Here is a 26256-nt window from a genome sequence, read left to right on the forward strand (position 1 = left end):
TGGGCCAAATGCTCCCCTGTGTAGGTGCAGGAAGAGGTGGAGCAACCTGCTATGACTAAAACTCCAGCCTGCAGCCTGGCATGAAACCTCCAGTGCATAAACAGTCCAAGAGGGCAGTTGACAGAGAAAGGTTAGGCGTGACTCCCGCCATAAATTAACAGAATTAGCAGTTACATATAATGGATGATGAAAAAAGTCAGAAATGTGATGAAATAGAATAACTCCAATAACTCTTTAAAGAGTAGTCTAAAGTTTAAGTGAAAATTGGTACAAGATGATAGTCTTATAAAACATGCTTAAATAGTATTTTATTTTTTTAAAAAGAACACTGACATCCAACTCTGTAACTATAAACCCAGGAAAAATAAAGTTTCCCCCTACTGGTTTCTGAATGTTGTGAGTGACATGTTTGAAATTAAAAGGGTTGAAACTCAAACAAAGGGGGGAAAACCCAATCAGTGAAACACCTCCCCTCAAGTCCATAGCTTACGGATTTCTACAAGCTGAGAGCATGCTTTGTGATGTAACCTTCAGGATGTAAAAGTTTATGTTGTGATGTTTCTGTTATTCATTAAGATTCTCTTTCTCTTGCTTGCTCCCTTTTGGCCTAACCAACTAACACAGCTACCGCTTGGTGACTTTTCTTGCAGTTCAACTATCAACTATAGTTCTCCAGTTAATGAGCATAGTTCAATTTAAGATTCTGGAAAATTGTACAATATTTTAAAAAAATACAGATTTAGATATTTCTTCAAATGACTCCTCTGAAACATCCAAATGGTTTGTCAGTGAATGTCTGTTTTAAAGGGTAATTGCTGTGATGATGGACAGTTGAGCTTTCCCCCCTTTGTATACACATTGGCTGGTTCTTTTAGCAATGGGAGAATCTCTCAAAAGTTTTCCTGGTATGACATCAAAAAGAATCCATCTGCAGTGGATGGTGCCTTCTCTCATTAGATTTTGGACACTAACATATCTAAGATCCATTTGTGTTCTGCACTTGAGGGTTTTGTCCTCCCAATATGTTGCAGTTTGAAATTATTGCTGTTTACTGCAGGGCCTGACAATCTTTGGCTGTAGGAGCCAGCCCAAAATTAAGGAGCTCATCCATTGAAAATTCATTTTTCCTGTTATATTCAGCAAGCTGAATGGTGCCTCTAAGTTATAAACAGAGTTGCTGACTAATCCAAAGAAAACTTCTGTCCCTTTGATAGAAGATTAATATAATGTTGTTTATCTAGTGACATTATTTGCCCCATGCCAAAATCATGCTTCAGTGCATTAAGCTTCTACCAAAAGGAGAGGACAACCAGTTAGGTTCTACTCTATGAGGAAAGAACATCAGTTAGTTCTGAAGAACAGCACCTTTACTGCTGTGGCTTGAAGCTCTGGAATGCCTTCCTTTACGAGGTACAGAACTGCTTCTTCCAGATTGGGTACAAAATGTTTTGTGCATGTGAAAACTTTTTCCTGAAGAGATAACAGCCTAGGAAAAGCTTGAAACCTTTTGTACAACTATACACTTATCATTGGAATGAACCCACATTTCCCTCCATCTCCATCTTCTCTCCCCTCTCTTTGTCATAGAATCATAGAATCATAGATAGAATCATAGAATAATAGAGCTGGAAGGGACTTCATGGGTCATCTAGTCCAACCCCCTGCACTATGCAGGACACTCACATCCCAATCGCTCATCCACTGTAACCTGCCACCCCTTTGCCTTCACAGAATCAACCTCTCCCTCAAATGGCTATCTAGCCTCTGTTTTAAAATTTCCAAAGATGGAGAACGCACCACCTCCTGAGAAAGCGTGTTCCACTGAGAAACCGCTCTAACTGTCAGGAACTTCTTCCAGATGTTTAGATGGAATTTCTCTCAGTCGTCTCCTCCCTAGGCTAAACAGACCAAGTTCCCCTGGCCTTTCTTCATATGTCTTGGTCTCCAAACCCCTCACCATCTTTGTTGACTTCCTCTGGACACGTTCCAGTTTGTCAACATCCCTCTTCAACTGGGGTGACCAAATCTGAACACAGTACTCCAAGCGAGGCCAAACCAGAGCACAGTAAAACGGTACCATCACCTCCCATGATCTGGACACGATACTCCATCTGATACAGCCCAAAATCCCATTTGCCTTCTTAGCCACTGAGTAACACTGCTAACTCATGTTCAGTATATGTTCTACTGAGACTCCTAGATCCTTTTCACACATATTACTCTCAAGACAAGTCTCCCCCATTTTATATTGGCGTATTTGTTTTTTCCAACCAAAATGCAGAACTTTACATTTGTCCCTATTGAACTTCATCTTATTAAATTTAGGCCACTACTCGAGCCTGTCTTCAGTTGTGTTTGCTACTCCTCCCAGTTTAGTATCGTCTGCAAATTTAATAAGTATCCCCTCTAATCCCTCATCCAAATAATTTGAAATATTAACAAGTACCCTCTGGGTACAATTTGTCAGCCAGTTATTGATCCACCTGACCGAATTAGGATCTATACTGCATTTTACCAACTTGTGAACAAGAATATCATGTGGAACCTTATCAAAAGCTTTACTGAAATCCAGATAAACTATATCCACAGCATTCCCCTGATCCAGCAAGGTAGTCACTTTCTCAAAAAAAGAGATAAGGTTGCGAAACCCGTGCTGAGTCTTAGAAATCATAGCTCTCAGTTCCAGCTGCTCAAGGACCGAGTGTTTGATTATTTGTTCCAAAATTTTGCCAGCTACAGATGTCAAGCTGACGGGTCGATAATTACCTGGATCCTCCTTTTTCCCTTTCTTGAAGATGGGGACAACATTTGCCCGCCTCCAATCATCTGGCACCTTACCTGTTCTCCAAGAATTGTTTGTAATTGAGCCTTCAGTATTTCACTTTTAAGAAACTCCCAGCCCTCTTGGACTCCCATCCCTTTAAGGCTTTCTGACCATGGGACTCTACGCAACATAGCTTTAAGTCTGTGAAAATCAGCTTTCCTGAAGTCCAGTCTACATGTATGACTACGTAAAGGTTTTCTCTTTCCTACAATTGAAAATTCCAAAAGCGCATGGTCACTGCTACCAAGTGTGCCCATTACTTCCACCTCATCTACCAGTTCTTCCCTATTGATGAGAATCAAGTCTAAAATAGCATAGCCCCTGGTTCCCCTCTCTATTTCTGGGAAATGAAGCTGTCGGCAAGACAAGTTAAGAATTTAACAGAGTTTGCATTTTTAGCAGAGTTGGTCTTCCAACAGATATCTGGGTAATTGAAGTCACCCATGACCACTGTTTCCCTCTTTTCTGAAAATTGTGTAATTTGGTCTTGCAGTATCTCATTCAAGTCCTCTGACTGGCTTGGTGGTGTATAGCAGACACCCACAATAATACCACTCTTATTTCCTACTCCTTTTATATTTACCCAAATACACTCAACTGAACTTTCATGCTCAGGTACCTATATTTCTTCACAAGTATAAAGATTCCTAACATATATTGCTACACCTCCCCCCTTCTTTTCTTGTCTGTCCCTTCTGAATATATTGTACCCCTCAATTTTAGTATTCCAATTGTGAGTATTATCTCATCAAGTTTCTATGATTCCAATTAGGTCATAGCCCCCTTCCTCTATTACTACTACGCGTTCCTCCTGCTTGTTTCCCATACTCTGTGCATTAGTGTTGTTATCTTCCTTGTACCAAATTTTAAATTGTAAGTTCCTTGGGGCAGGAACATGCCTTGTACTCTGCAAAGTCTTGTGCACATTGACTGTTTTGCATAATAAAAAACACCTATTTCAGCTGCATGTAAACAAACTAGGCCAAATGAATGGGATAGCCATAGGGTTGCCAGTTCTAGGTAGGGGGATTCCTGATGATTTTGGGGGGGGGGTGGAGCCTGGGAAGGATGGGATTTGGAGGGGAGTAGTCTCAGTGGGTAAAGTTCATCTTCCGAAGCAACCATTTTTCTCAGGGGAAGCGATCTCTGTAACCTGGATTCCAGTTTTAATGCTGGGAGATCCCCAGCCACCACCTGGAGGCTAGCCCTCCTAGATAGCCATGTTAAGTTTGTATCAACAAGAACAAAAGTCCTATGGCACCTCAAGGCTTGTTTGTTTCAGGTGATGTTTGAAAGAGACCAACTGCTACTACTAGACCGTTTTGTAACTAGAATGGAAGTAAAGGACAAAAAATGCCCCCAGCACAAGAATGGAGTCCCAGAGGGGGAGGGGGTTTGGTATAAATATATTTCAAACAAGAGTCCCTCTCTGATGATAAAGTAAATCTGGATAACAATCCTTGATATATAATGAGTGCAGCAAGCCTGAGCATGAAATGACTCACAATCTATTTTTATTATTTGTGCTCTGAATGATTCCAGTCCCGCTGAAAGTTGGCTTGAAGACTCCTTGCTTTCTCTCTGGGCTCAGTTTCTCTGTCCCCTCAAGGCACAGGTCTGTTACCTCTGTGTCCCCCCCCCCCAGCCATCTGCCTGCCTGCAGTTTTCTCTGGCTGCAGGAGAAGAGAGTAGAAGTACCCAGCAGAGGCAAAGGAGAACCAGCAGCTACTGAGCTTTCTTTGGAGGCAAAGCTTGCATTCTAGCAACAGATCAGGTCTGTGACAGAGAAGTTTTGTGAGCATTGCTTTTCAGGACTGACTCCCCATTTTCCTCCTCCTGAACTCTCAAATAGAGTTTGTAGACTGAGGCCGAAATGCATTCAGCACCACAAGGGAATTTCAACTTGCAAATGTGAACAAACTTTTAAAAGCATTTCGGTTCTTGAAAAGGTTTAATCTAGATTTTTTAAAAAGAATACAAATGCACCACTGAAAACACACAGGATTATTTTTGGGGGAGGGGGGTCTATTTATTTTAAAATCCACTGTTTAAAATTAACTGTTTTGATCCATTTTTCAATGTGCTTTGTGGTGCCAGTATTCTTATTTCATCAAGCTCTTGGGATTCTGGAATGCACTCTTACATTTGTCTACATCCTTATCCATGGTTCCTTTATATATTTGTGAAACAGCCTGGGGGGTGGGATGTGTCCTGCTGTCCAAGTTGGAATAGGACCAATCAGGTTGCAAGTTGGAATAGGGCCAGTCATTGGCCCTGATTGGCCCTGCCCCTGCAGCTCCCGCTCTCTGTCCCTGGATTCTAGCCTCTTTGCTCTCAGATGCACCTCAGTGCCTGGAGCCAGCAGCAGGTCAAGGGGAGAGGGCCCTGGGGAAAATGTCGTGGTGGAGGGCTTGCTAATATGGGCCTCTTGGCCTGCTAAGAAGCCCCGTCCTGGGCCTGCTAATGAGCTGGCTAGCCCCCACCTGCCCCACTTGTTCCGGCTGCGAGCTGTGGCCCAAAGCGACCTTTAGATGCCAGGCCGGGGGCCAGAGGAGGGGGCCCTTTCAAGGTCCATTCTTAGGAATGGGCTTTGAAGCTAGTGCACAGAATAAAAAGGTTAGGAGCTAAACTTTCTAAGTATCACACTGCAGACCAACCATGTGAACATAAACCTTCCATTCTCCTGAATAGCAACTAGTTTAGATTCTCCGTAATGTAGATAATTATGATCATTTGGAAAATAGTTCTGAACCATCTAAAAAATCACTTATTTTTTATAATCGAGAGGTGAGCAAATACGTGAGAACAATTTCATATTTTTTATTGCTGCCTTAGAAGCAATTAATAAACAATACACTTCATATAGAAATGAGCATGTGTCAGTATATGGCAACAAAAATAAGTTACAAGTGACACAATATTTAACTTTACAAGGTTGTACAAAATTTCAGAATATGAATAGATTGCAACTTAAAACCTCAAATAAGTTAGAACTTCAACTATTCTGAAGACTTGAAAAATATACATACAGTTGCACTCAATCACATCATTTACAATTTTGTGTCATTGCTTAATCTGATACATCCAGATATTTTGAATTGTATGAATGGAGTCTAGCCCGCCTGTAGTCTATTATACTGCAAATGGAGATCCCTGAGGCCACAGAACAGGGTGCAAGGGTTAACAGTTTGTGAAACCTGCTGACAATTTTTCTTGAAAGTGACTTTTATTCCCCTTATATTTACCCTGCCCAGTTTCATTGATCTTAACAGCATTTCTGTATTTGCTGGCAGTTTAAAGGAGAAGGTAACAAAACTTCGCATCAGTTAACCTCTCAGCCATTAACTAGGACCCATTCTTCACATGTTAGATAATCCAGCTGCAAAAGTACACTGAAAGTGCATTATCCAATGTGTGTAGAATGGGCCTAGGTCACATTATATTATTAAATATATTGTTTTGCCAAGTCTGTTTTTTAAAGGCAATAATACCCCACTTCAAAATATATGCTATTACCCATATGTCTGCAGTTGTGCTCCTGTTGTTTGGAAGGATTGTGAACACATTTGTGGGTTGATAAGATATATTAACTAAGCAAAATGCATTTCAGTGAAAAGGAGGCTGATCCTGTCTCAATTCATTGTTTAGCACTCGTCCTACCAGCCTCAAGCCCTTCCTGTGGTTTCCTCTGATTATTGCCTATCTCTTCTGCTGATTCTAATCCCAGACAGTTTGAAACTTTTGTCAGACATTCTGGTTACATCTAAAAATGGCAAGCATGAATGTGAAATTGAATGCACCAGAGCGCCATGATTGGCTGTAGCTCCCTGTAGAGGTGATCCACACTGGTAAACTGGATTTGTTGCTGTGTGACAGGGCTCCGGGAGGGCAACGGTAGCATGGGCCAAGGGACCTGCATGGCTGTAGAGATGAATGACTCCAAGCCCAAATGGAGTGGTTACTTCTACCAGTCAGCTCCAATGGTTGTGCTACTTGGTTTGTCATGAAGGCTGGAAATGAATAATTGTACCAACCAGTGCCCAGGGAATTCAGTTGCAAGGAAGGAAGGAAGGAAGGAAGGAAGGAAGGAAGGAAGGAAGGAAGGAAGGAAGGAAGGAAGGAAGGAAGGAAGGAAGGAAGGAAGGAAGGAAGGAAGGAAGGAAGGAAAAGATTTAAACAAGCCCAAATATAATTAAGCTTTCTGTAAATAATACTGCTGGAAAAGTTACCAATGAGGGACTGGCTTCAATGCATTCAGATGTTGTAGTATGCAAATTTTGGTTGGACACCTGCACTGGGGGGGGGGGTGAAAGTAGTATTAAAAGAGTAATCTAATCCTCTCTAGGAGATGCTCCCTTCTCTCCACTCTGGACATACAGGATGCAAGCTTACAGAATGGCATTTGAAGCAGAGGCAATCGTGGAGACACTCAGCCTGAAACAAAACACAAAAGGGTTGTCCTACATTTCACTTGCCAACCAATTTTATGTACTTTCAATCCAAGCTCTAAAGGAAAAAAATATTTGAAAGGTTTGGCAAGCTACATTTTAGGCCCATGAACAGCCTGTAGCTCCTTGTTTGTTCAATTCAATTAGTAAGCATTGTAGATTTGCACTTCATATTACTTATGAGCTAATCAGGCAGCTACCAAAATCCCAATCAACAGACATTTTTGGCACGTCTACAGTTTTCTGGTGAACGCTGGTACATGAGCCTAGAGTTTATTTCAGCATCCATCTCACCAAATAGTGAAAAATCAACCAGAGAGGCCAGTTCAGTGAGGAGAGTCTGCTCATGTTGCTAAAATCAAGCTATGAATGGTTAGTGAGCATTTGAACAGCAGTATATCCTGAGCACCTTCCTTGTTCATTGCAAGTTATTTTGGTATCTCTCAGTGACAGTTCCAGGCTTTGGGGGGCCCTGGCCAAAGAGTGCCTACCCCCTCCCATGTCCACTACTATGCCCCCCACCCACATGCTCCAACTTGCCTGTGCATCCTTCCTCTCCCCACTCACAAACCCTCCCAGCACCTACAGCCAACAGCTACCCACACCACCTACGTGGCATTTCCGGGATGGTTCTGGATGCAGCTAGGAAGACTGCTGCCATATCCCCATGGAATGCTGATGCCCTGCGCACCACTCCCATGTCCTTCTCCAGCCATGCTACATAGCCTATGCAGCTGGGAGCACAGGGAAGAAAGCATTCCTAAGGAGGGAATGGAAGGGTGTAAGTGCAAGCATTGGAGGGGGGTGAGTAGAGAGTCAGCAGCAGCATGCCCCACCAGAATCCATGAGCCCTGGAAAGTGCACCATCTCAGAGTATGCTGATGCTGGCTCTGGTATCTCTGCCTCGGTCTTCTTTGCAGGCCCTACAAACAACTTCCTTGGTAGTTTGCAGTCCTGGAGCTAAATCAGTCACAGAGCACACCCGGACCAACTGCAATCTCCTCTAGGCCTTTGCCCTAGGCACAGTGTTTCCTGATGAAGGTCAGGGGCTTGGGAAGAGGGATTGGTACAAGGTGTTGGCAATGCATCCTCATGGACTCTGCTGTTCCTTCCTTGTGCTGCCAGCTACTAAGGATTGGTGCAGTAGCACTTAAAATGCCCCAATCCGGTGTTCTGTATTATGGTGATAACTTTCCTCTCACATTTAAAAAGCTAGTGTTCTGCTACTGCACTCAAATTTTCAGGAGCCAAAAGAGGAGTTGGGAAATGCATCTGAAACAGCCAAAGTAACACATTGCGATTATGTAAGCCTTACATCATTGACTGCCTGGTACACATTGTCTAGTACAATCAGATATGATTTTATGTGAAATCAGTATTTTTATCTTATCAAGCTAGCAGGGCTATGAGTGGCAATTGAAGGAGGGGGGGGGGAGAAACTCAGCTTCCATTAATGTAGCTCTTATCAAGGTTATACAGGACAAAAGCAACTTGGAAGTTACAATAGAACTTGGGCTGGTAAAATCTAACAAGGAAAGGTGCCACCTAGCCTGATTTTAGAGTGGGATACTATTTAAAAAAAAAAACCCTGATAAGCAGAAAAGCCATCTGGCAAAAGAAACCCGGTTTAGAGAAACACATTGTGGAAAACCACAAAGATTGGCCATGTTAACATTCGGCGTTCTGAATTTAAGTTCTCTCTTTCGTCCTCAGATCCGTAATTCCAGAGTGCCAGACTGAAAAAGAATTATGGACAAATTGACACATTATTTCAGTTTGGGAATTCCTCATGTTGCAAGGCTTGCAAACTCCTGCAGTTAAACTGCATGGTGATTTTTTTCTCAAGACTGTTCACAGTATGTAGACTGAAAATGATAAAAAAATTTCCTTGTGTTGATTACTGTGTCGAAAATGGATGTATTGTTTGATGCCTTCTTTGGTAACAAGGGGTTATTAGAGGAAGATCCATAGGATCTAATAATAATTAATATTAGACTAGGAGAAGAATCTCCAAGATTCTTTGGGGTTGTATTCTTTGTACAGTTTTGACAATAAAAATTTCCCTACACTATGAAGTTGAGAATTCAAAAGCTTAAGGACTAGCTAATATGAAAGTGGGGGAATAAATCTCTTTATGGTGGTAAGCAGTGTTCTTGATGAGGAGAAGTTTTATTACTGAAAACCCCATAAACCACAACTTTTCACTCTGTTTATTTCTAGGCAAAAAGAATTCAGTTCAGGAAAAAAGAGGGGGAGGATGTCATTTATAACTAATTACACTTAAGTATGAGATAGAAAGCTAATATAATCTAAACCACATTTATTATATATGTATAGTATTTTCAACAATGCACCTTTGAATTAGGAAAATAATTAATTTTAAAAGATTCAGTAGACTTACAATCACTTTTCATTTGTGTCTTCAGAGTAAAATTATACATTTGCGGTATAGAGCAGACTAAGCCTGAAAGTAGCAAGTATTCCTAATTCTGCTGTGATAATTGGGACCAAATTATCTTCCAATTGTTTAAATGTTAAAAAGACATAGAGGATGGGAGTCAACATGGACTGAGACCTCTGTGCTGAGGAAGGAATTTATAAAACGTTTCCTCTTACACCATTTTCTTAATTTAAATTGACCTCCTAAAACTGCTGTCCGAGCCACAAGGGAAATATACATGTACTCAGTTTTGATCTAGCATTGTGTTCTTTTATTTATTTCTTGCATTTTTATACTGCCACTCCCAGCATAGCTGGCTCATGGCAGTTTACATCCCGGTCTGTTATTAAGGTACTCATTCCCTTTTGCTTTTTAGACTCAATGGAGATTTATTGACATGTGACCTTGATATTATAGCGATTACGCTGGCTACTGACCTACTCTCAAGGAATTTTCTGACCTCTGAAGATCCATGGGGCTTGGGACCAGGTTATCTTAAAGACCATGTTTTTCCATGTATTCCTCTTTGAAAGAAAGGCCCTTCTGACTGTCCCATCAATCAAAAGTTTTCTTCATGAATAAACAAAAACGGTCCTTTTCAGTGGCAGCCCCAGGATTATGGAACAACCTCTCCAGGGAGGTGGGCCTGGATGCTTTACTTTCTGTCTATAGGAGATTGTTGAAGATGGTTTAGTTTACATGTTTTAAATGTACTAACCAGTTTGTTAATTTAAGCTCACTAAATTTACTAACCACATTTGTTTATGTTTAATAACAGTACTGAATTCTGATTTTAAATTCTGATATTTGTATTTTCTCTTTGGATAGAGAAAAGCGGCAAATAAGAACCAACCCTTCTTCTTCTATGTAATTTATATATTTCACTTATGTTGTAAGGTTCTTTGAGCTCTATAAGGCAGCAAGGTGGGTAATGGTTTAAAATGAACAAACATTATCTCTAACTAGTAATCAAGCCTGCTGTATCTAAATACTAAAAAAAATACTAAAAAATCTAAATACGCTGTATCTAAATACTGTATCTAAATACAGCGGGTGCTAGACCAGGCAGTCGCGCGGAGCTTGGCTGCTGGGGGCTCCATTTGTCGGGGGCCTGACGTGGCGAGATCAGGCCCTCGCCGCATCAGGCCATTGGGCAGGGAGCCCCCGGCAGCCGTGCGGTTCCCTTTGTGGGCGGCCTGAAGCGGTGAGAGGCGCTTCGCGCCTCTCGCCGTGTCAGGCCGCCCTCAAGGAAGCAACTGCGAGCCGCGCTCTGCGCGGCTTACAGTTGCTTCCTTCAGCAGGCTGGGAATCAGCCGGGCCAATCGGCAGGCACGATTTTCCCGGCCAATGGTCTGTCTGGACCAATCAGGCCCCTTCCTCATCATGGACAAAGCCCTCCCCCTGAGGGCTTAACGAATTATTTAGTCCGAGCCGCGGGCGTGTTAAGGATGTTGTTGCTGGGGAATAACGGCACACTGTTCTGATTGCTTTTTAAAATTTGTGGTTTGGGGAATACTGTAATGAAAATACCATGTTCCTGGAAAGCATGATATGGGGCCTGCAATAGCCTTGAGAAAATTTGTTAGGAAAACCATGATGAGAATTGTTGTAAACTGACCTTCCTATGGTTTCCTGATATTCTTTCAATTATACAAATGTCTATGCCACTTTGGGGACAGAAGGCAACCCCATGCTCAGAGGTTTTCTGTCACGGAATGACCCTGCAGCTTCTTCACTCTCTTCTATTCTATACAGAATCACACAGGCAAAGTGTCCCCCCCCAACTCCCCAAAGCAGACATTCCAAAGTGGTTTACAATCTCCTTCTCTTCATCTCCCCACAAAAGACACCCTGTGAGGTAGGTGGGGCTGAGAGAGCTCTGACATGACTGCTCTGTGAAAACAGAAATATCAGGGCTGTGTCTAGTCCTAGGTCACCCAGCTGGCTGAATATGGAGGAGCAGGGAATCAAACCTGGCCAGATGAGAAGCTGCCGCTTTTAACCACTATACCAACATGCTTCGTGGTGCTCCCTTGCTCCCTATTCCACACTGGTGGAACCAGCCACATGAACTGTTCCTTGCACTGTTCTTGTCTGGTGGGAATCACTGTCATAAATGAATCAATTAGATTTTGCACAAGCAACGTTTGGTAACCATCATGATTGTGCCAGCATTTTCATTGCTATTATAGTTAAATTGCGAAGGGAAAGGACTGGAAGGAATGAAAGAAGCAAGTCCATTCATATATCCTTTGCTCAAAACAATTTCACAAACCGTTTTAGCAACCAGATGCTGTTCACAAATTAGTCACAGAAGCTCCTACTTTCTGAGCCAAATCCTGTTCCTAAGGCACTCCTGAAGCTGTAAAATTGTTGGGCACTGTACAGAAGAGGTCCTTGTTTGCTAAGGGCATGATGCTGAAATTGAGCCTGTCTGTGCCTCCTGTATCTGGGCCTTCCTATATCCACACAATGCCGATAAAAAAGCACATTCCTTTAGAATTGCACTGTTCCATCACAAAGCCTTTGAACATTATAGTTGCACTATAATTATAAGTAACATTTCTAAACATCTTCATACATCACATGCAAAACGGCATATTTCTTTCTTTTTTCTATAAAAGCAATCTCCGCATGCTTGCTCTTGTGTAAACAGTGGTGACAGTTGCTTTCAACAAGGATGCTAGACAGTGATTCCATTTTTTTAAGAAAGGAAAAAAAAAACACACTCTCTCATGACATCAACCATATGCAAGACAGCCTGTTTTCTGTAAACCTGTCTGCCTTAGATTTGAGGAAGGACACTGCATCATCCTAAGAAGCAAAATGAATAATATAGCAATATAGGTATGTACTCCCATCTCTCTGGATGCAAATGGTACTTAAGGTCAAGGTGAGCTGTTCAGTTCTTCTGAATGACATTGTAGTTCTGGCCCATTATGCGCAAGTTGGACTTTCCTAAGGAGCTTGCAAACCTGTTTGCGCACAGCCAGATCTCCTGTGTAAAAGCCAGGAGTCAATGGACTGGAGCTTGCCAGGCCAACCTACAGCACTATGCCCACCAGCTTGTTAAAAACTGACAACTGGCCAACAGGACTTTCTCTGCTATCTTACGGGATGACTTTTGGGGATCTTATACCAATGCTATGGATCCATTTGCATCAAAATCCATGCCTCTTCCATTGACCTCAGATAGAACAGCAGGGAGGGAGCAGCTTAGACGATTACTGAGAACATGGAGAGAGTGATGAGAGGACTAGTCCCACCTGCTGGTACTCTTCTCCAATTCTGTTCTTTCCAAAGCAGTGTTTGTTGTCTGTTTTTTTTTAAATGTGGCTTTATTCTACATGTTTGCATTAAACATGTAACGAATCACTAAGAGGAACACAATCTGAGAATAATTGATATAGTGGTTTCCAAAATGTGTTTGGTGAAGTGTTACAAAAGAAACAAAGGATAACCATATCTGCCATATTTTTGTGTGTGAGAGGGGTACATTTTCCTTGAAATGCAAATTGACAGTCTGTCCAACTCAGAGGAGCATCCCTTACCTAATTGTCCTAATCAGCCTCCCTATTTCTGCTGTTCCTAACCAATTCACTACAGTGATATAAGCATCTGGCGTTTTTTTTTTTTTTTTTTTTGGGGGGGGGTGATTCTGAACCTCCATACCTGCTTTCAGAGAGCTTATCTTTTTGCTAGAAGGGGTCTTGTGCCTTTAATGATGATGAAACAGGCAGAAATCCATTAGGTAAAACCTTCTTTAGCACAACTTCTCTATGAGAGAAAAAAACTTCGCCTGTTGAATATATGCAGCTTTTAAAGGTTCTAGTATTTAGTAGAGAAAGATGTGGCAATCCTAGCCCATTTCCCTATTGTGCTTGGTAGCTTTCTCCTCTTTACCCTGCCTGCCCAGGGGAGCCTGGCCCGGTGACTTGCTGAGTTCTGACATAGCCTCTTCATCCACAGGCAAGCTTAGTAATGTGACCAGGCTGAGACAGCAGAGCGCACGGAGGACTGGTTGCCCTCTCTACAATCTCGCTTGCCTATGTGCTCAAACACAACCTGTGTTCATTTCTCAAGAACACCTTTATGATTCGTTTTTAAAGGACATTACAATTGAAGACCGAAGAGCAATATTTATCAACATCTAAATAAAACATTGTGGTGGCATTTCTGTATAAATATTTTTTCCATATAAACATAACACAAAATTAAATAGCTCAGATACACAGACGCCATTTAATATACTTCCACTGTTGTCAAAATCATCTGTAAACACCATCTCACACGGAATACAAAAGCAGCTTTTATATCAGCTCTGTGTTCACAACACTGATCCCCCCCTTCAGAAAGGAAGCTGCATTTTTATTTCATTAAATCTGAGTGTTGGATCAAAGGGGGGGAGGAGCCTATGAAAAAGCTTGGTCTCTTGAAAGCATAATATACAGATAAACTTTTCAAAATGTAAATAAATCTGATTTGAAACAATGCTTTAAAGTACAGTCCTTTCCTGAGGGAAGTCCTGACTTTTATAAAATATAGTATACAGGCACAATCTACTCAGAGCGTCTCCTGTGCAAACATCACTGCAACAAATGGGGATTGCATAAGACAAGCAAGGGGGTAGGTTGCGCCCAGGATCACAGCAACAGACTGCATGATAAATACCAGGAATCTCTGTTCTTGTTTCAGCTACAAATATGAAAGCCCTTTTTATGTCTTTCTGAGAAAATGCTTAGCTATTGGAAATAGTAGCCTGCCTGACATTCATTTCTGACATTTTTCAGCCCAGAAGTGTCCACTAATGGCTGTAAAAAGAAAAGTTTAAATTTTTAACAAACATTTTGGAAAGTGCCGGGCAAGTGCTTGTTTGTTTAAAAAAATACATTTCCCTTTCCAGTCTCTGGCAATGCTTTCTCAATTGGCACGCATGCAGACGGACAGTCTGGCCCTGAGAATCTGCTGGTATAGCCTGATTGGGAGGCTGCCTTACAGGACCAGCTGCAGAAAAAAAACAGCTCATTCGAGGAACTCCACCGCCAGTGGCTTCCTTCTCTCCTGCCCCCTGAACAAGGGCACTTGGTCAAAACCCAAAGCTGACTCCCTGCTAGTACTTCCCTCCTCTCTCCCTTCTAATCCCTTTAAAAGGGTTAAGAACCCATGATTAGCACAGGGATCACCCAGTTTCCATAAAGCCTTGACAAACCCCAAGGATACACTGGGCACTGGTCAGTTACATTTGTACAATCCAGATCTGGGAATGAGGCTGAGATAATCTCTGACAATCACATTTCATGTTGACTGCAACTCCCAGCATTCTGTGCTCTCAACTGAATCAAGACCATAATCAGATTCTAATATCTCATGGCATTTAAATGTGGCCCAACATCTCTGGTTCAGAAAGAACCAAGTGTTTCTTTAGTGTACATTAGTATTTTAAAAAGGAGGAGGCTGTTTAGTTCCACTGCAAAAACATGTGGATAGTATCTGTTTTTTTTTCTGTTCTTCACTGTTGCATGTATTTATTGTGTAGGTATTACCTCTTTAAGGCAAAAATGGGTTAAAATAAATAAATATAAATAAGATCTTGGAATTAATGTGCAAGGTCCTTTATACTTCTCACATTCCATAATCATTCTGTATCCAGAAAGATTGTCTTTCCCGGTAAATAGACTACAAGCTCCACATTGATTAAACAGTGATCCTAACCCTGGGCACCAGGAAGAATTGATATGATGCCTCAACCAGAAAGAATATGGGAAACCCTGTTGGGAGAAGAAGAAAGTTTTGGGCAACCTATACAGTGTGTAAAACACATACCCCAACCAGTTTTGATAAGTCTATTCTAATACAGAACTTGAGTTGGAATCTACTGGATCCCTTGGGACTACATGTGCTCTCTTGTGATGCCAGAGTGGATTTGCAATTAGAGGATTGTTTGGATCCCTAGCAGCTTTTAAAATTGCTATGCAGCTTCTTGGAATTTTGTAAGTCAGCCTTCAGTTGTCTCATAGTTCCATAGTAAAACCTTGCAGTTTGTTTTTGCTTAATGTGGTTTAAACAATTACATGAAACAGAAAGTATTAAAAGGCTAGATACACCAGGCTGCTCTTTTCACGCCTTGAAGATGAAACTCTTGTCATCACTTCCCTCCCATGCCTGAAATCCCTTTAATATTTGTTTCCATTGTTAAAAAAATACTACTTTATGAAGCTTCCCGGGGAATCCGCTTATGAAAAATGACAGACTGTCTCTGCTGGTACTGTTGTTTGCGCCGTTTCCGTTTGTCACATTGACACAGGAGTAGCATCTTGAAAGTGGTTCTGAATGTTTTATTACACAGAGCATAGCACATAGGGTTCACTGTGCTATTGATGTAGCAAAGCCAGTACCCCAAGTTCCAAAAAGTTGTAGGAATACATTTATCACAAAAGGTATTTACCAGGACCATAATGTTGTATGGGGTCCAGGTTATAATGAAGGCAAACAAAATGGCACTGAGTGTCTGTGCAGCTTTCTTTTCTTTGATGAGTGACATTCGTTTTCGCTTGGTGATCTGACTTCTTGTCTTCAAGGCAAACTTCTTGGCCAAGGTAGCTTCTTTGAAGGACAAAGGCAGAGTGGACGTTGCCTTCGGTCCTGTTGAAACACCATCGGAAGCCTTTCCCATCAGTGCTGCTGATCCTGATTGAGCTGGAAGCTTGGGAAAGCTCTTCTGTAGGTTTCCACCATCCTCCATACTCTTTTGCGGATTAAGTTTTTTAGACTTCCTCTCTTTTGACTCTGTGTCCAGCTTCTCTAGTTCTTCCTCTGACTCGTGCAGGTCTTCTGATGAAGGGAGTTTTGTGGAGTTGAGGATAGTGCTATGCCCCGGAAGCTTCAATACAATGGAATAGATGGCTCTGGTCTCTGAGGCAATATCTTCTTCATCAGAAGAGGCAGAGTTCTCAAGAGAGGCATTACCATCATTGTTGTTCCAGCTGTCGCTGCTGCTGTGCTCCTGATCAACCTGATCTTGGCTTGGTTTCCAGCTCTTTGAGGTCATCCAGAAGTGGCATCCACCATATTTCCTTCTGTTGGAGCGTTTTGTGTTCTGCTGCTGCAGCTCATAGCTGCTGCAGCTTCTGGAGCTGCCTGTTTGGTTGACAAAGCGCACTGCCTCAGCTTCGCTGCCAGAAGCCTGGAGTCCTGCTAGCTCTTTGGTACGCTTCTCTGTCTCCTTGTATATCCTCCAGTACAAAATACTCATAATGGTGACAGGCAGATAAAAGGCAGCTATGGCAGTGCCAAACGTGATGATTGGCTCAGTTAGGAACTGGATGTAACATTTGTCTTTCTCGACCGTTCGCTTCCCAACAAAATACTGCCAGAAGAGAATGGCAGGGGCCCAAAGGACGAATGAGATGACCCAGGCTAATCCAATCATCACTCCAGCCCTTCTCGTTGTTCTTTTAGCTCTGTAGGTCAGTGGCCTAGTGATGGAGAAATATCTGTCAAAACTTATGACCAGAAGGTTCATGACAGAGGCATTGCTGGCAACATAGTCGATGGAGAGCCACAGGTCACAGGCCAGATTTCCCAAAGCCCAATAGCCCATGATGATATATGTGGTGAAAAGATTCATGGAAATAATACCAATGATCAAATCTGCACAAGCAAGACTGAGAAGGAAATAGTTGTTAACAGTTTTTAGCTGTTTGTTGATTTTAAATGCCACAATCACCAGGATGTTTCCAATGATGGTCAGAAGAGACGCAATGCCAGTGAAGAAGGCAATTAAGACCACTTGCCAGACAGCATGTCCCCCCAGGGGATCGGGAACAGTTTGATTGGTTGTTTGATTGGTGAATGAGAAGCTCTCATTAGAGAGGCCATAACTGCTAGTGAAGGATGGTGTACCGGTGAGAAGCTCTGTTCTTAAGTCTCGATTCCAAAAGGAACTCACGTTTGAAACCAAGGAAGAAACTGTACTGTTGTTAGGCAGGACCATTGTGACGTTCTGACATATTCTGCAATGGGATGGGGACAGAGAAGAAGGAAGAGAAAATTAATATTGGTTACCTTTCTGCTGCCATTATTAGATCTATTACTACTCATATATACAGATACTTATGGCATGCATGCCATTTCCAGCTTAAGGAATGAACAAAATTTAAATACATTGCCATTTAAACTTTATAAACTGTGACATAGCATGTGTGACTGGCCCAAAGTAAAAGTTTCCGGAATGAAATACAGTTCCTGACAAAGCCATAACAGAGGCATCACTACCTGCCTTTATCAACATTTAGACGGTTTCTGTATGAAGGCATAAAACGTGCATGGACTCCTGCTTGCAAATGCAAGATGGTAAACCTCATATTTGCAGCCCTCCTCACAGGAGACCCCTCCCACATTTTCCCTCTGCCCCATCATGGCTTTTTGCCTCCCAAGGAGGCTGCAAGGAAAAACAAGCCAAACTTCTCTCTCCACTCCTTGGCTTGTCAATCACAACAAAAACAAAGTGCTCAGACCCCTGTATAATCGGGAGAAGGTTGATCACCCACCCACCGTCTTTCCCAGATCATTTCCCACTGCCAGAAAACACAAACGGGACTGTTTTTGCCTGCCTGAATTGTGAGAAGGCTGCCATGGTAACTGGAGCCCAAAAAGTCATTTTGTATTAATGGTTGGTTTAAAAACAAAGTGCCCAGACCCCTGTATGATTGGGAGAAGGATGCTTGATCACCCGCCCCTCCTAAATGTGTCTGAAGCAAGGTTGCACCCCAACTACAATCTGGGCAGCCTGAACAAGCAGAAAGAACGGTATGCATCACAAACGAAACACTCATCTGTCACAGTGCAGCAGTGACTCATTGGCAGCTGCGACTCATGCAGTCCCTGGCCCACCAACACGTCACACCAATGTTGGCTACTAGGAAGAGCCCTACAGAGCTCATCATGGGTTGGAGGATCTGGACGTTCCTGGACTGGTTGGACCTGTATCATGACACAATCCAGGATGTGAGTCAGTGCAAGACAGCTGCTGTGACCTATTCCTTCATTCTGGATGACCCCATCTAAGTTCAGAACTATGGGACTGGTCCTGCTTGGGTCCCTGCAACTGCCACCCAAGCAACAGGGTCCATCTCCTGCCAAGTCGAGATGCTGGATGGGCACATACTGCACAGATACATGGATCAGGTGCATCACTGCCAAACCAGACCTGTCTTCCCGGACAAGCCACCCAAGATCCGAGGCCCGACTCAAGCTCACAAGGTTAGGAATATGTGACTCTGCAACCACCAGTTTCTATAGCAGCACAGCCAATGCTACCGGTTCCACAGCCAGCACCCTGCACAGCAGCATCTCCTCAGCTGGCTGCACTTTGCCTGCCTTGACTCCAGCTCCTGAACTTCCTCAGTCGGCTAGGACCTTCACGGCACCCCGATACTTGTAGGACTGTACGCCACCTGCTTATTAACTTCCTAAGGGTGAGGAGTTTTGTGTATGTGGCCAGGCTAATGATCCAATGGAGGACCAAGCACATGGTCCGAGGTAGGATCAATCACCAATGGGTTCTAACTGTTGTGCTCCAAGGATCCCCATGGCGGGATTCAATTGTTTTGAATCATTCCTGTGGGATCCAGCCAATGACACATTGCTATGGCTGATTCCTTTGTCCCTTTGTCTGATGTGTATATAAGTTAGGGTTTTCTGTGTGTGTGTGGGGGGGGGGGGTGTTCTCAGTGTCATCGTGATAGAACTTGTATCATGTTCTGGCACCAATAAAGAGCTGCAATGATTCCAGTGTCTGTAGTTCTTACCCACAAAGATCCACCACAGATCTAAAAATGTTCAACTTCCATTATGACTCTTCATAGGGTACAATCATGTTGTAATAGGCCATGCTACCACCTTGATAAAGATTTCAGTGAAGCATAACCTACCTCCACAGACATTTTGGTTAAAACTAACACGCTCAGTCATATTCCTCCCAAAAGGCTCATCTATTAAAATATGTTAATATTTTTGATTTGTGCTGCGCTGGCAGAAACAATATTAAAATTCTAAACATTAGCTGTGAGGAGTCAATATAAAATTGACTCTTTTTAGTTTCAGTTTTGTAATATATCTGTGTGAATTATCTTGCAAATTAGTGTGTAACTGAATTAATAACATCTCTATAATCTTATGGTAAACTGATTTTAAGAAGGTAAATCTTTGTTATGCAAAACTTTACAAAAGAATAGCATCAAGGATTCTTATTTTGAATTATATTACCAAGAATTCCTATTTTCTCATCAGTTTTTTTGGTAATATGATTTCAGTTTCAATAAGAATATATGAAGTACATGAAACTGCCACATGAAACTATTATGTTACCATCAAGCTTGAGAATTAAAAAGATACTGGAACTTTCTGTACCAAAAGCCAGTAGTACATCACATTTCATATTCCAGAAGTTCTGTAAGAAACATGCCTCATAATTTTTGAGCTGCTTTGCAGCCACTCCTGAATGATTGAAATGTATTTCAATGAGGCCTTTCAGAAATGAATTTGGTTGTGTCACTTTGATTTTGGGTTTAGCAACTTGTCCTAAAATGAACTGGGATATTAAAGGAAGTGTGATTTCTTGTACGGTGTTATATCAAATACGGTAGCTTTTCCTTATAAACCTTGTTGATTTGCAGTCCCATGAATAAAATATAAATAGAAACACTTTGCCTTTTTCCATTCTCCTCATATACTTAATACGCAGGAACATTCTTTTATGTTCAAAAAGCTTCCCTTGCACAGGGTAGCTTCCCAGCTCTAATTGTGTGTGTGTGTGTGTGTGTAAAGAAATGGGCTAATCTGTAACTGCTCTGCGGGAACAATATAAATGAAGCAGTAAGGACCCTTAGGGTGGGCCCAGTCTAGGATGGGGAAGGGCACCCATTGGCCCCTTGGCCCAGACTGACAAGCAGAGGGCCCAATCGGCAGGCGCAAAGCGCCTGCCAATTGGTCCCTCCACTTGTCAGTCCGTTGCCAAGGGGCCAATTAACTGCCGATTTCTAGTATAGTATAAATTAGACATGCATCACTTGTGACCTCCAAGCCAACTGCAACCTAACAGGGACTTGACTTACCTGGACTTGGTTGTTACAGGAGAATTCAGAAGACAATGCAATACATGACAGAAAGGCATTGGAAAAGAGACACAGATCCAATATAATTAGGGCTGCTAGGCAGCAGGGGCATGGTAGGTGGCCATTGGCATGGCAGCTAGCCTCTCTAAGAATTGGTCAAAACTCTATGGTAAAACCACAGAGTTTTCAGCAATTCCTAGCGAGGACTTATATCCTGAAATATCCAGAAGTTATGTCACACTGTCAAGCCAACAGCCATTATTTTATTTATGCCATGCTCAAAACAATGGTGGGAAATACCTGCTAAGTGCAGGGAAATGGGCGGGTGGGGGGTTTGCAACCAAAGAAAGAATACAATGTGAAATAGGCTAGGAACAAGCAATAGAGAAAGAGTATAAGTGCTCTGAAAAGACTCAAGAGCTTTTCCTAAACAACACAAAACATTCTGGAGGATAATATTACCAATGTAATTCAAGGAGTTGTCCCATTTTAATAGAAAGAAAGATCACATTGATTTTTACAGTGTAGTATAATTGCTCTTTTACATTTTTTCCTTACAACAGGTTTGGAAAAGTAAATTAGACTGAAGGTTAGTGTCAGACCACAATTTCTCAGTGAGTTTTGTAGCTGAGTGTCTCTCCCCAGGCTGGCTCTGAGCGTCTCTCCTCATGACAATCTACCATCACTAATGAAACGAGGTGAGGGAAGCATTTGTGATCACAGGTGTAGGTGTCCAGTTTTCTGTTCCAGTTTAATCATTAAAAAAAACCACTAGTTTAATCATGGAAATCTAAATTAAAATCTTACCATGTCATTCATTTTAGACAAAAATGTAGGCATCATGAACAATAGCATGGGTCATACTACGAATAACCATGAGCAGAAAGGTTACGTTTAAGATGTACAACCTGTAATTATGTATAGTGAACTTTCTGTAATAGTCTGCGGAAGAGTGCTTGCACTCAGAAGCTCACGCCTTGAATAAATCCTTGTTGGTCTTAAAGGTGCTACTGGACTCTGATTTTATTGTGCTACTTCAGACCAACATGGCTACCCATTTAAATCTTTCTGTAATAGTTAGCATCATGAAAGGAAAAGGAAAAATCAGCCCTGAAAGGGATCCTATGTGATCAGTAGTCCCTACATTCATAACTTTTTTTTTCTTCCCAAAAGCTGGTTTTTAGGAATTGGATTGATATAATTTAGCATCCACTAGATGGTGCAGTAAACATGCAATTGAATCCCTCGCTCTAGCATTTTCTAGCAAGGCTTAGGTAGGAAACACTTAATATCTAGCGACAGATATGTGGAAAAGATCATTGCAGTTGCCATCCAATACAAACTTACTTAAAGGTAAGACCCATTGGAATCCAGTGAACTTACCTTCAAGTAAACATGAAAAAGTACTGTGCCACTTACTCACTAAAGAATCTAGCCTAAAATAATTACAGGACAGTTTACAAAGAATCCTAAGGAGTGATCAGTATATAAACTCAAAGAAGAAATCCCCGTATTATCCCACAATTATGTAAGATATGATTTTTGTGCTGCTGTACCTCCACTTACTGGATTTCTGGCTAATTCCTACAGTGTCTAGGTATGATGCAATCATAAATGATTATATCTAAGTTCAGAATTCAGTGTAAGCACAAGGTCATATGAGATTCACCCAGAATAATGAACCAAGATATTTGCCTAATTCAAAACACTGACCCCCTATGTAATATGAGACTGATTTATTAAATGGCAACTTGGTTATGGGATAAACAATTTACAAAATAAATTAAGTAAACATGTTCTGAACCCATAGGGGCGGGCTATAAATGTGAAACAAATAAACAATTCTTTGCTTTTGAAAAGGCAATTACATCAATTTGACATTTACCCCCACTTCCATTTTTGATTTATTGCCTCTCCTATCTCTACTTCATTAAAGTTTATTTCACAATCAAGAATAAACAAAAGGCATGATAATAATCCTAAATCAACAGCATCACTTTGAGTTCCTTTGGACAAGCAAGACACAAACTTAAGGGATTTCTGCCAAACACTTTTGTTTGCCATCTCTGATTATTCTGATGTGTCTGAATACTTGTGGTGAATTCTGAAATTTGTCCCACTTTGAAAACCTGAGCAGCTTACAGCTAATCTTTTTTATGTAGTTGATTCTTCTATAGTGCAATGAGATGAGGCAAATTCCTTTTTATTTGGGGAAGGGAGGATTTATCCTAGTTTTAAGCCACTTGAACACTGAATCAAACACGATTCCTTTGATATACAACCAACTGAAAAATAATGGTAATTGTCAGGTGCATTATGGGAGGTATTATAATTAAATGCTGTAGGCACCAAAGTGATGTGATTGTGGGAAGTATCTGAATGGATCTCTGCTTTGGGATGGGACACATGCCATACAATAAATAATAAATAATAAAATAAATAATAAATACAAATTTTTGGATGGAGGAAATAGAAAAAGTTGTTTTTTATATCCCACTTTTCACTACCCAAAGGAGTCTCAAAGCAGCTTACAATCCCCTTCCCTTCCTCTCCCCACAACAGACACCCTGTGAGGTAGGGGAAGATGAGAGAGCCCTGATAGGACTTACCTGTGAGAACAGCTCCAGCAGGTCTGTTCCTAGCTGAAGGTTACCCAGCTGGCTGCATGTGGAAGCGTGAGGAATCAAACCTGGCTCTCCAGATTAGAAGTTGTCATTTTGAATCACTGCACCATGCTGGAATGGGACCAGAGAAAGGAGGGGTTCAACCTTTCCCTTCCATTTCTTCTCTGGATCTGCTATTTGTTCTGCTTTGAAAATATGGGTTTCTTATCACCTGCCAATTGGAGAGAACCTTGTTGCATGCTACCATGGCTTTCTATTCTTGCTGACCACTCAAAGGCATGAGTTTCTGAAACATCATTGTGGGCAAGGAAATTAGGCTTCACTCCTGCTTTTGTGCTTCACAACAGAGGAGTGCTTGGGCCAGCTACCTATTTCTGAGGGCTTTTATCCCTCTCCTATCACCCCTCTTGACCAAGTTGTGACATGGATATCCTTTTCCAGGCAAATGTTTTTCTTGCTGTTGTTGGCTACTTGCAAAGTGATGACATTGCCCATTAAAAGGGTCAAAGAAAGTCAAATGACATGCAACAGAGAACTGAAACCAAACTGAGCATTTAGAGAGCCAGCTTGGTGTAGTGGTTAGGAGTACAGACTTCTAATCTGGTGAGCCGGGTTTGATTCCCTGCGCTCACACATGCAACCAGCTGGGTGACCTTGGGCTCACCACAGCACTGATAAGGCTGTTGTGACTAAGTAGTAATATCAGGGCTCTCTCAGCCTCACCCACCTCACAGGGTGTCTGTTGTGGGGAGAGAAAAGGAGAACGTAAGCTGCTTTGAGACTCCTTCAGGTAGAGAAAAGTGGCATATAAGAACCAACTCCTCCTCTTCTAATTCTGAGTGTGAGCTTTATCCCACCTGTCTGGTGTCTTTTTGGATGCCATTTCCATAAGTGATGATGATGGAAAACACCCCTATGCAGTAGGGATATACAAATGCCTTTTCATTTTTGTTGAAACTTGTTTGGAAAATATTGTTTTCTTTTCTTCCATTATTTTGACCACTATTTTCTGATGGCTTAAATAAGAAACACATTTCTCATACATCTCTGGGTGAAATTTTCCAGCATTTTACCCCCCCCACCTACCCACAAGAGATTTTTCCTCCCAGTTATGAAAGGAACTGCCACCCTTCCTGCTCATGTGAATAGGACATCCACAAGTTAGGATGCAATGCAACATGCCCACAACATGCTCTTAATCTTTTGTTCATATTGCTACAGCCATCAGTCACTAAAAATATCCTGCTGAAATTGGTAGTATAAGAAGTGACTGCTGCAGAAGCATTCACCTACCATGAGGTGATAACCTAGGTAGGAAAGTTCTTGTTGAGAGCCCAAGCATGGAGAAAGGCACTTCCAGTGCCCTCCAACTGGGGTGGAAGGTCACTTTTGGGTATCTAGTACACCAGTGCTAAGAATAACACTATAACAAAGAATGCTGTCTTTCCAATATGCTAACACTTACACATACACGCATGTACTGGGGTAGGTGCTGTGTCTATGTTGAGGCAAATAAATGTAGGAAGTCTATCAAGGAAGGGGCAGAACCAGTGCACTGAGTCCTGCTGTTCCTCCTGCACATTGTGATACTGGGTCTACAGAACTTCTCTTTGCATTGCATGAACACACTCATACACGGATTCTCTGAGAGGTTTCTGTTGATGGAGCTCTACCCACAAAGCACAACTTTCTTGCTGCCTCCTTCCTCTACAGCTCAAACAGCTGCTCCTGGAAGTCCCATCTCCCTCTCCCCCTTCCCCCACAGTGTATCAATAGAGGACTCTTGAGCTACTGCCCCTTGGAACAGAATGGCCCTGCAAACAAATGAGATACAGAAATGACTAGATTCCTCCCCCCCTCCAATTCATTTGATTTTAGGAAAAATGATGGCAAAAAGGTGCTTTTCATTAAAAAAGAAATTACAAACACAATGCTCATCCCTATAATACAGAACTCAGCATGAGTAGAAAGAATGCATGTAAAGGGTGAGATGAGGATGAAGTCACTGGAAGGAATGACCTATGGAAACTTTAAACAAAAGATATCACTTGGTTTCAAAAGAAGAACACAAGAGCGAAAGAAACAAGGAGGCAATTTGATAGCTCTTTACAAGTATCTGAACATTCAGCACTGAAAGGAAAGAGAATATGTAAGGAATCTCCCTCTACTGGGACCAAACAAGGTCTCTTGGATGTAAAAGCACGAGCAATGCCACTCAGGCTAACGGAGAATTTCCATTAGCTTAAAACAGTAATAACTCTAGTTTCTTTCCTCTTGGCCCCCAGCCACTGCAGAACAAAGACATTGCTCACTATTTGGCAATTTGAATGGAGCTGGAAGTGATAGGATAAGGACATCATAACAGCATATCAGTGCCTAAAAGGGCATGGAAGACTTTCTATGGATTTGTTTTTAAAGCTGAGTGCCTGAACTTGATTGAGCCAAAAATGAATAACTATCTAACTAAACACTCATCCTTTGTGTCTACAGGGAGACATTAACTGACAAAGCGCTCCTGTTTACTTTTTTAAAAATGAAAATGTTATTTAATATAGCACATCTTAGTTAACAAACCTTTAGAAACCAAATGTTATTTAATGTTATTTAATATAGCACATCTTAGTTAACAAACCTTTAGAAACCAAAGTGTCCTTGTGTCCAGAGTGTCATTCACTGAAACAATTGACGAACAACATTGGTATGGGCTGCTTATGGAAAGATTGGGAGTGGGCATACTTCAGTTATGCACTATTGACATTTTCCCTAGATCAGTCCTTTACAGGTATCTGCCAAACTTCAAATTAAC

General features: G+C 41.7%; 2 protein-coding genes across 3 annotated transcripts in view; one reads left to right on the forward strand and one right to left on the reverse strand.

The window, feature by feature from the left end:
- Positions 1 to 26256, forward strand: part of LOC143841223 (uncharacterized) — a 48101-nt gene that overhangs the window by 5750 nt on the left and 16095 nt on the right. The window contains exon 3 of one of the 2 annotated variants that reach the window (XR_013232640.1): positions 8986 to 9216. The exons of the other annotated variant lie outside the window; for it this stretch is intronic. The gene's annotated coding sequence lies outside the window, so the exon portion shown is untranslated. Of the gene's footprint in view, positions 1 to 8985; positions 9217 to 26256 lie in introns of those variants that run through there. 2 annotated transcript variants of the gene reach the window in all.
- The window catches only part of CHRM3 (cholinergic receptor muscarinic 3), a 141910-nt gene continuing 128959 nt past the window's right edge, over positions 13306 to 26256 (reverse strand). Inside the window, exon 3 of the mRNA XM_077345261.1 lies at positions 13306 to 17724. Coding sequence (XP_077201376.1) covers positions 15921 to 17705 — 1785 coding nt within the window. The 5' untranslated portion in view covers positions 17706 to 17724 and the 3' untranslated portion in view covers positions 13306 to 15920. The remainder of the gene's footprint in view (positions 17725 to 26256) is intronic.

The sequence above is a fragment of the Paroedura picta genome, chromosome 1, assembly GCF_049243985.1.
Source record: "Paroedura picta isolate Pp20150507F chromosome 1, Ppicta_v3.0, whole genome shotgun sequence".
NCBI lineage: Eukaryota > Metazoa > Chordata > Lepidosauria > Squamata > Gekkonidae > Paroedura > Paroedura picta.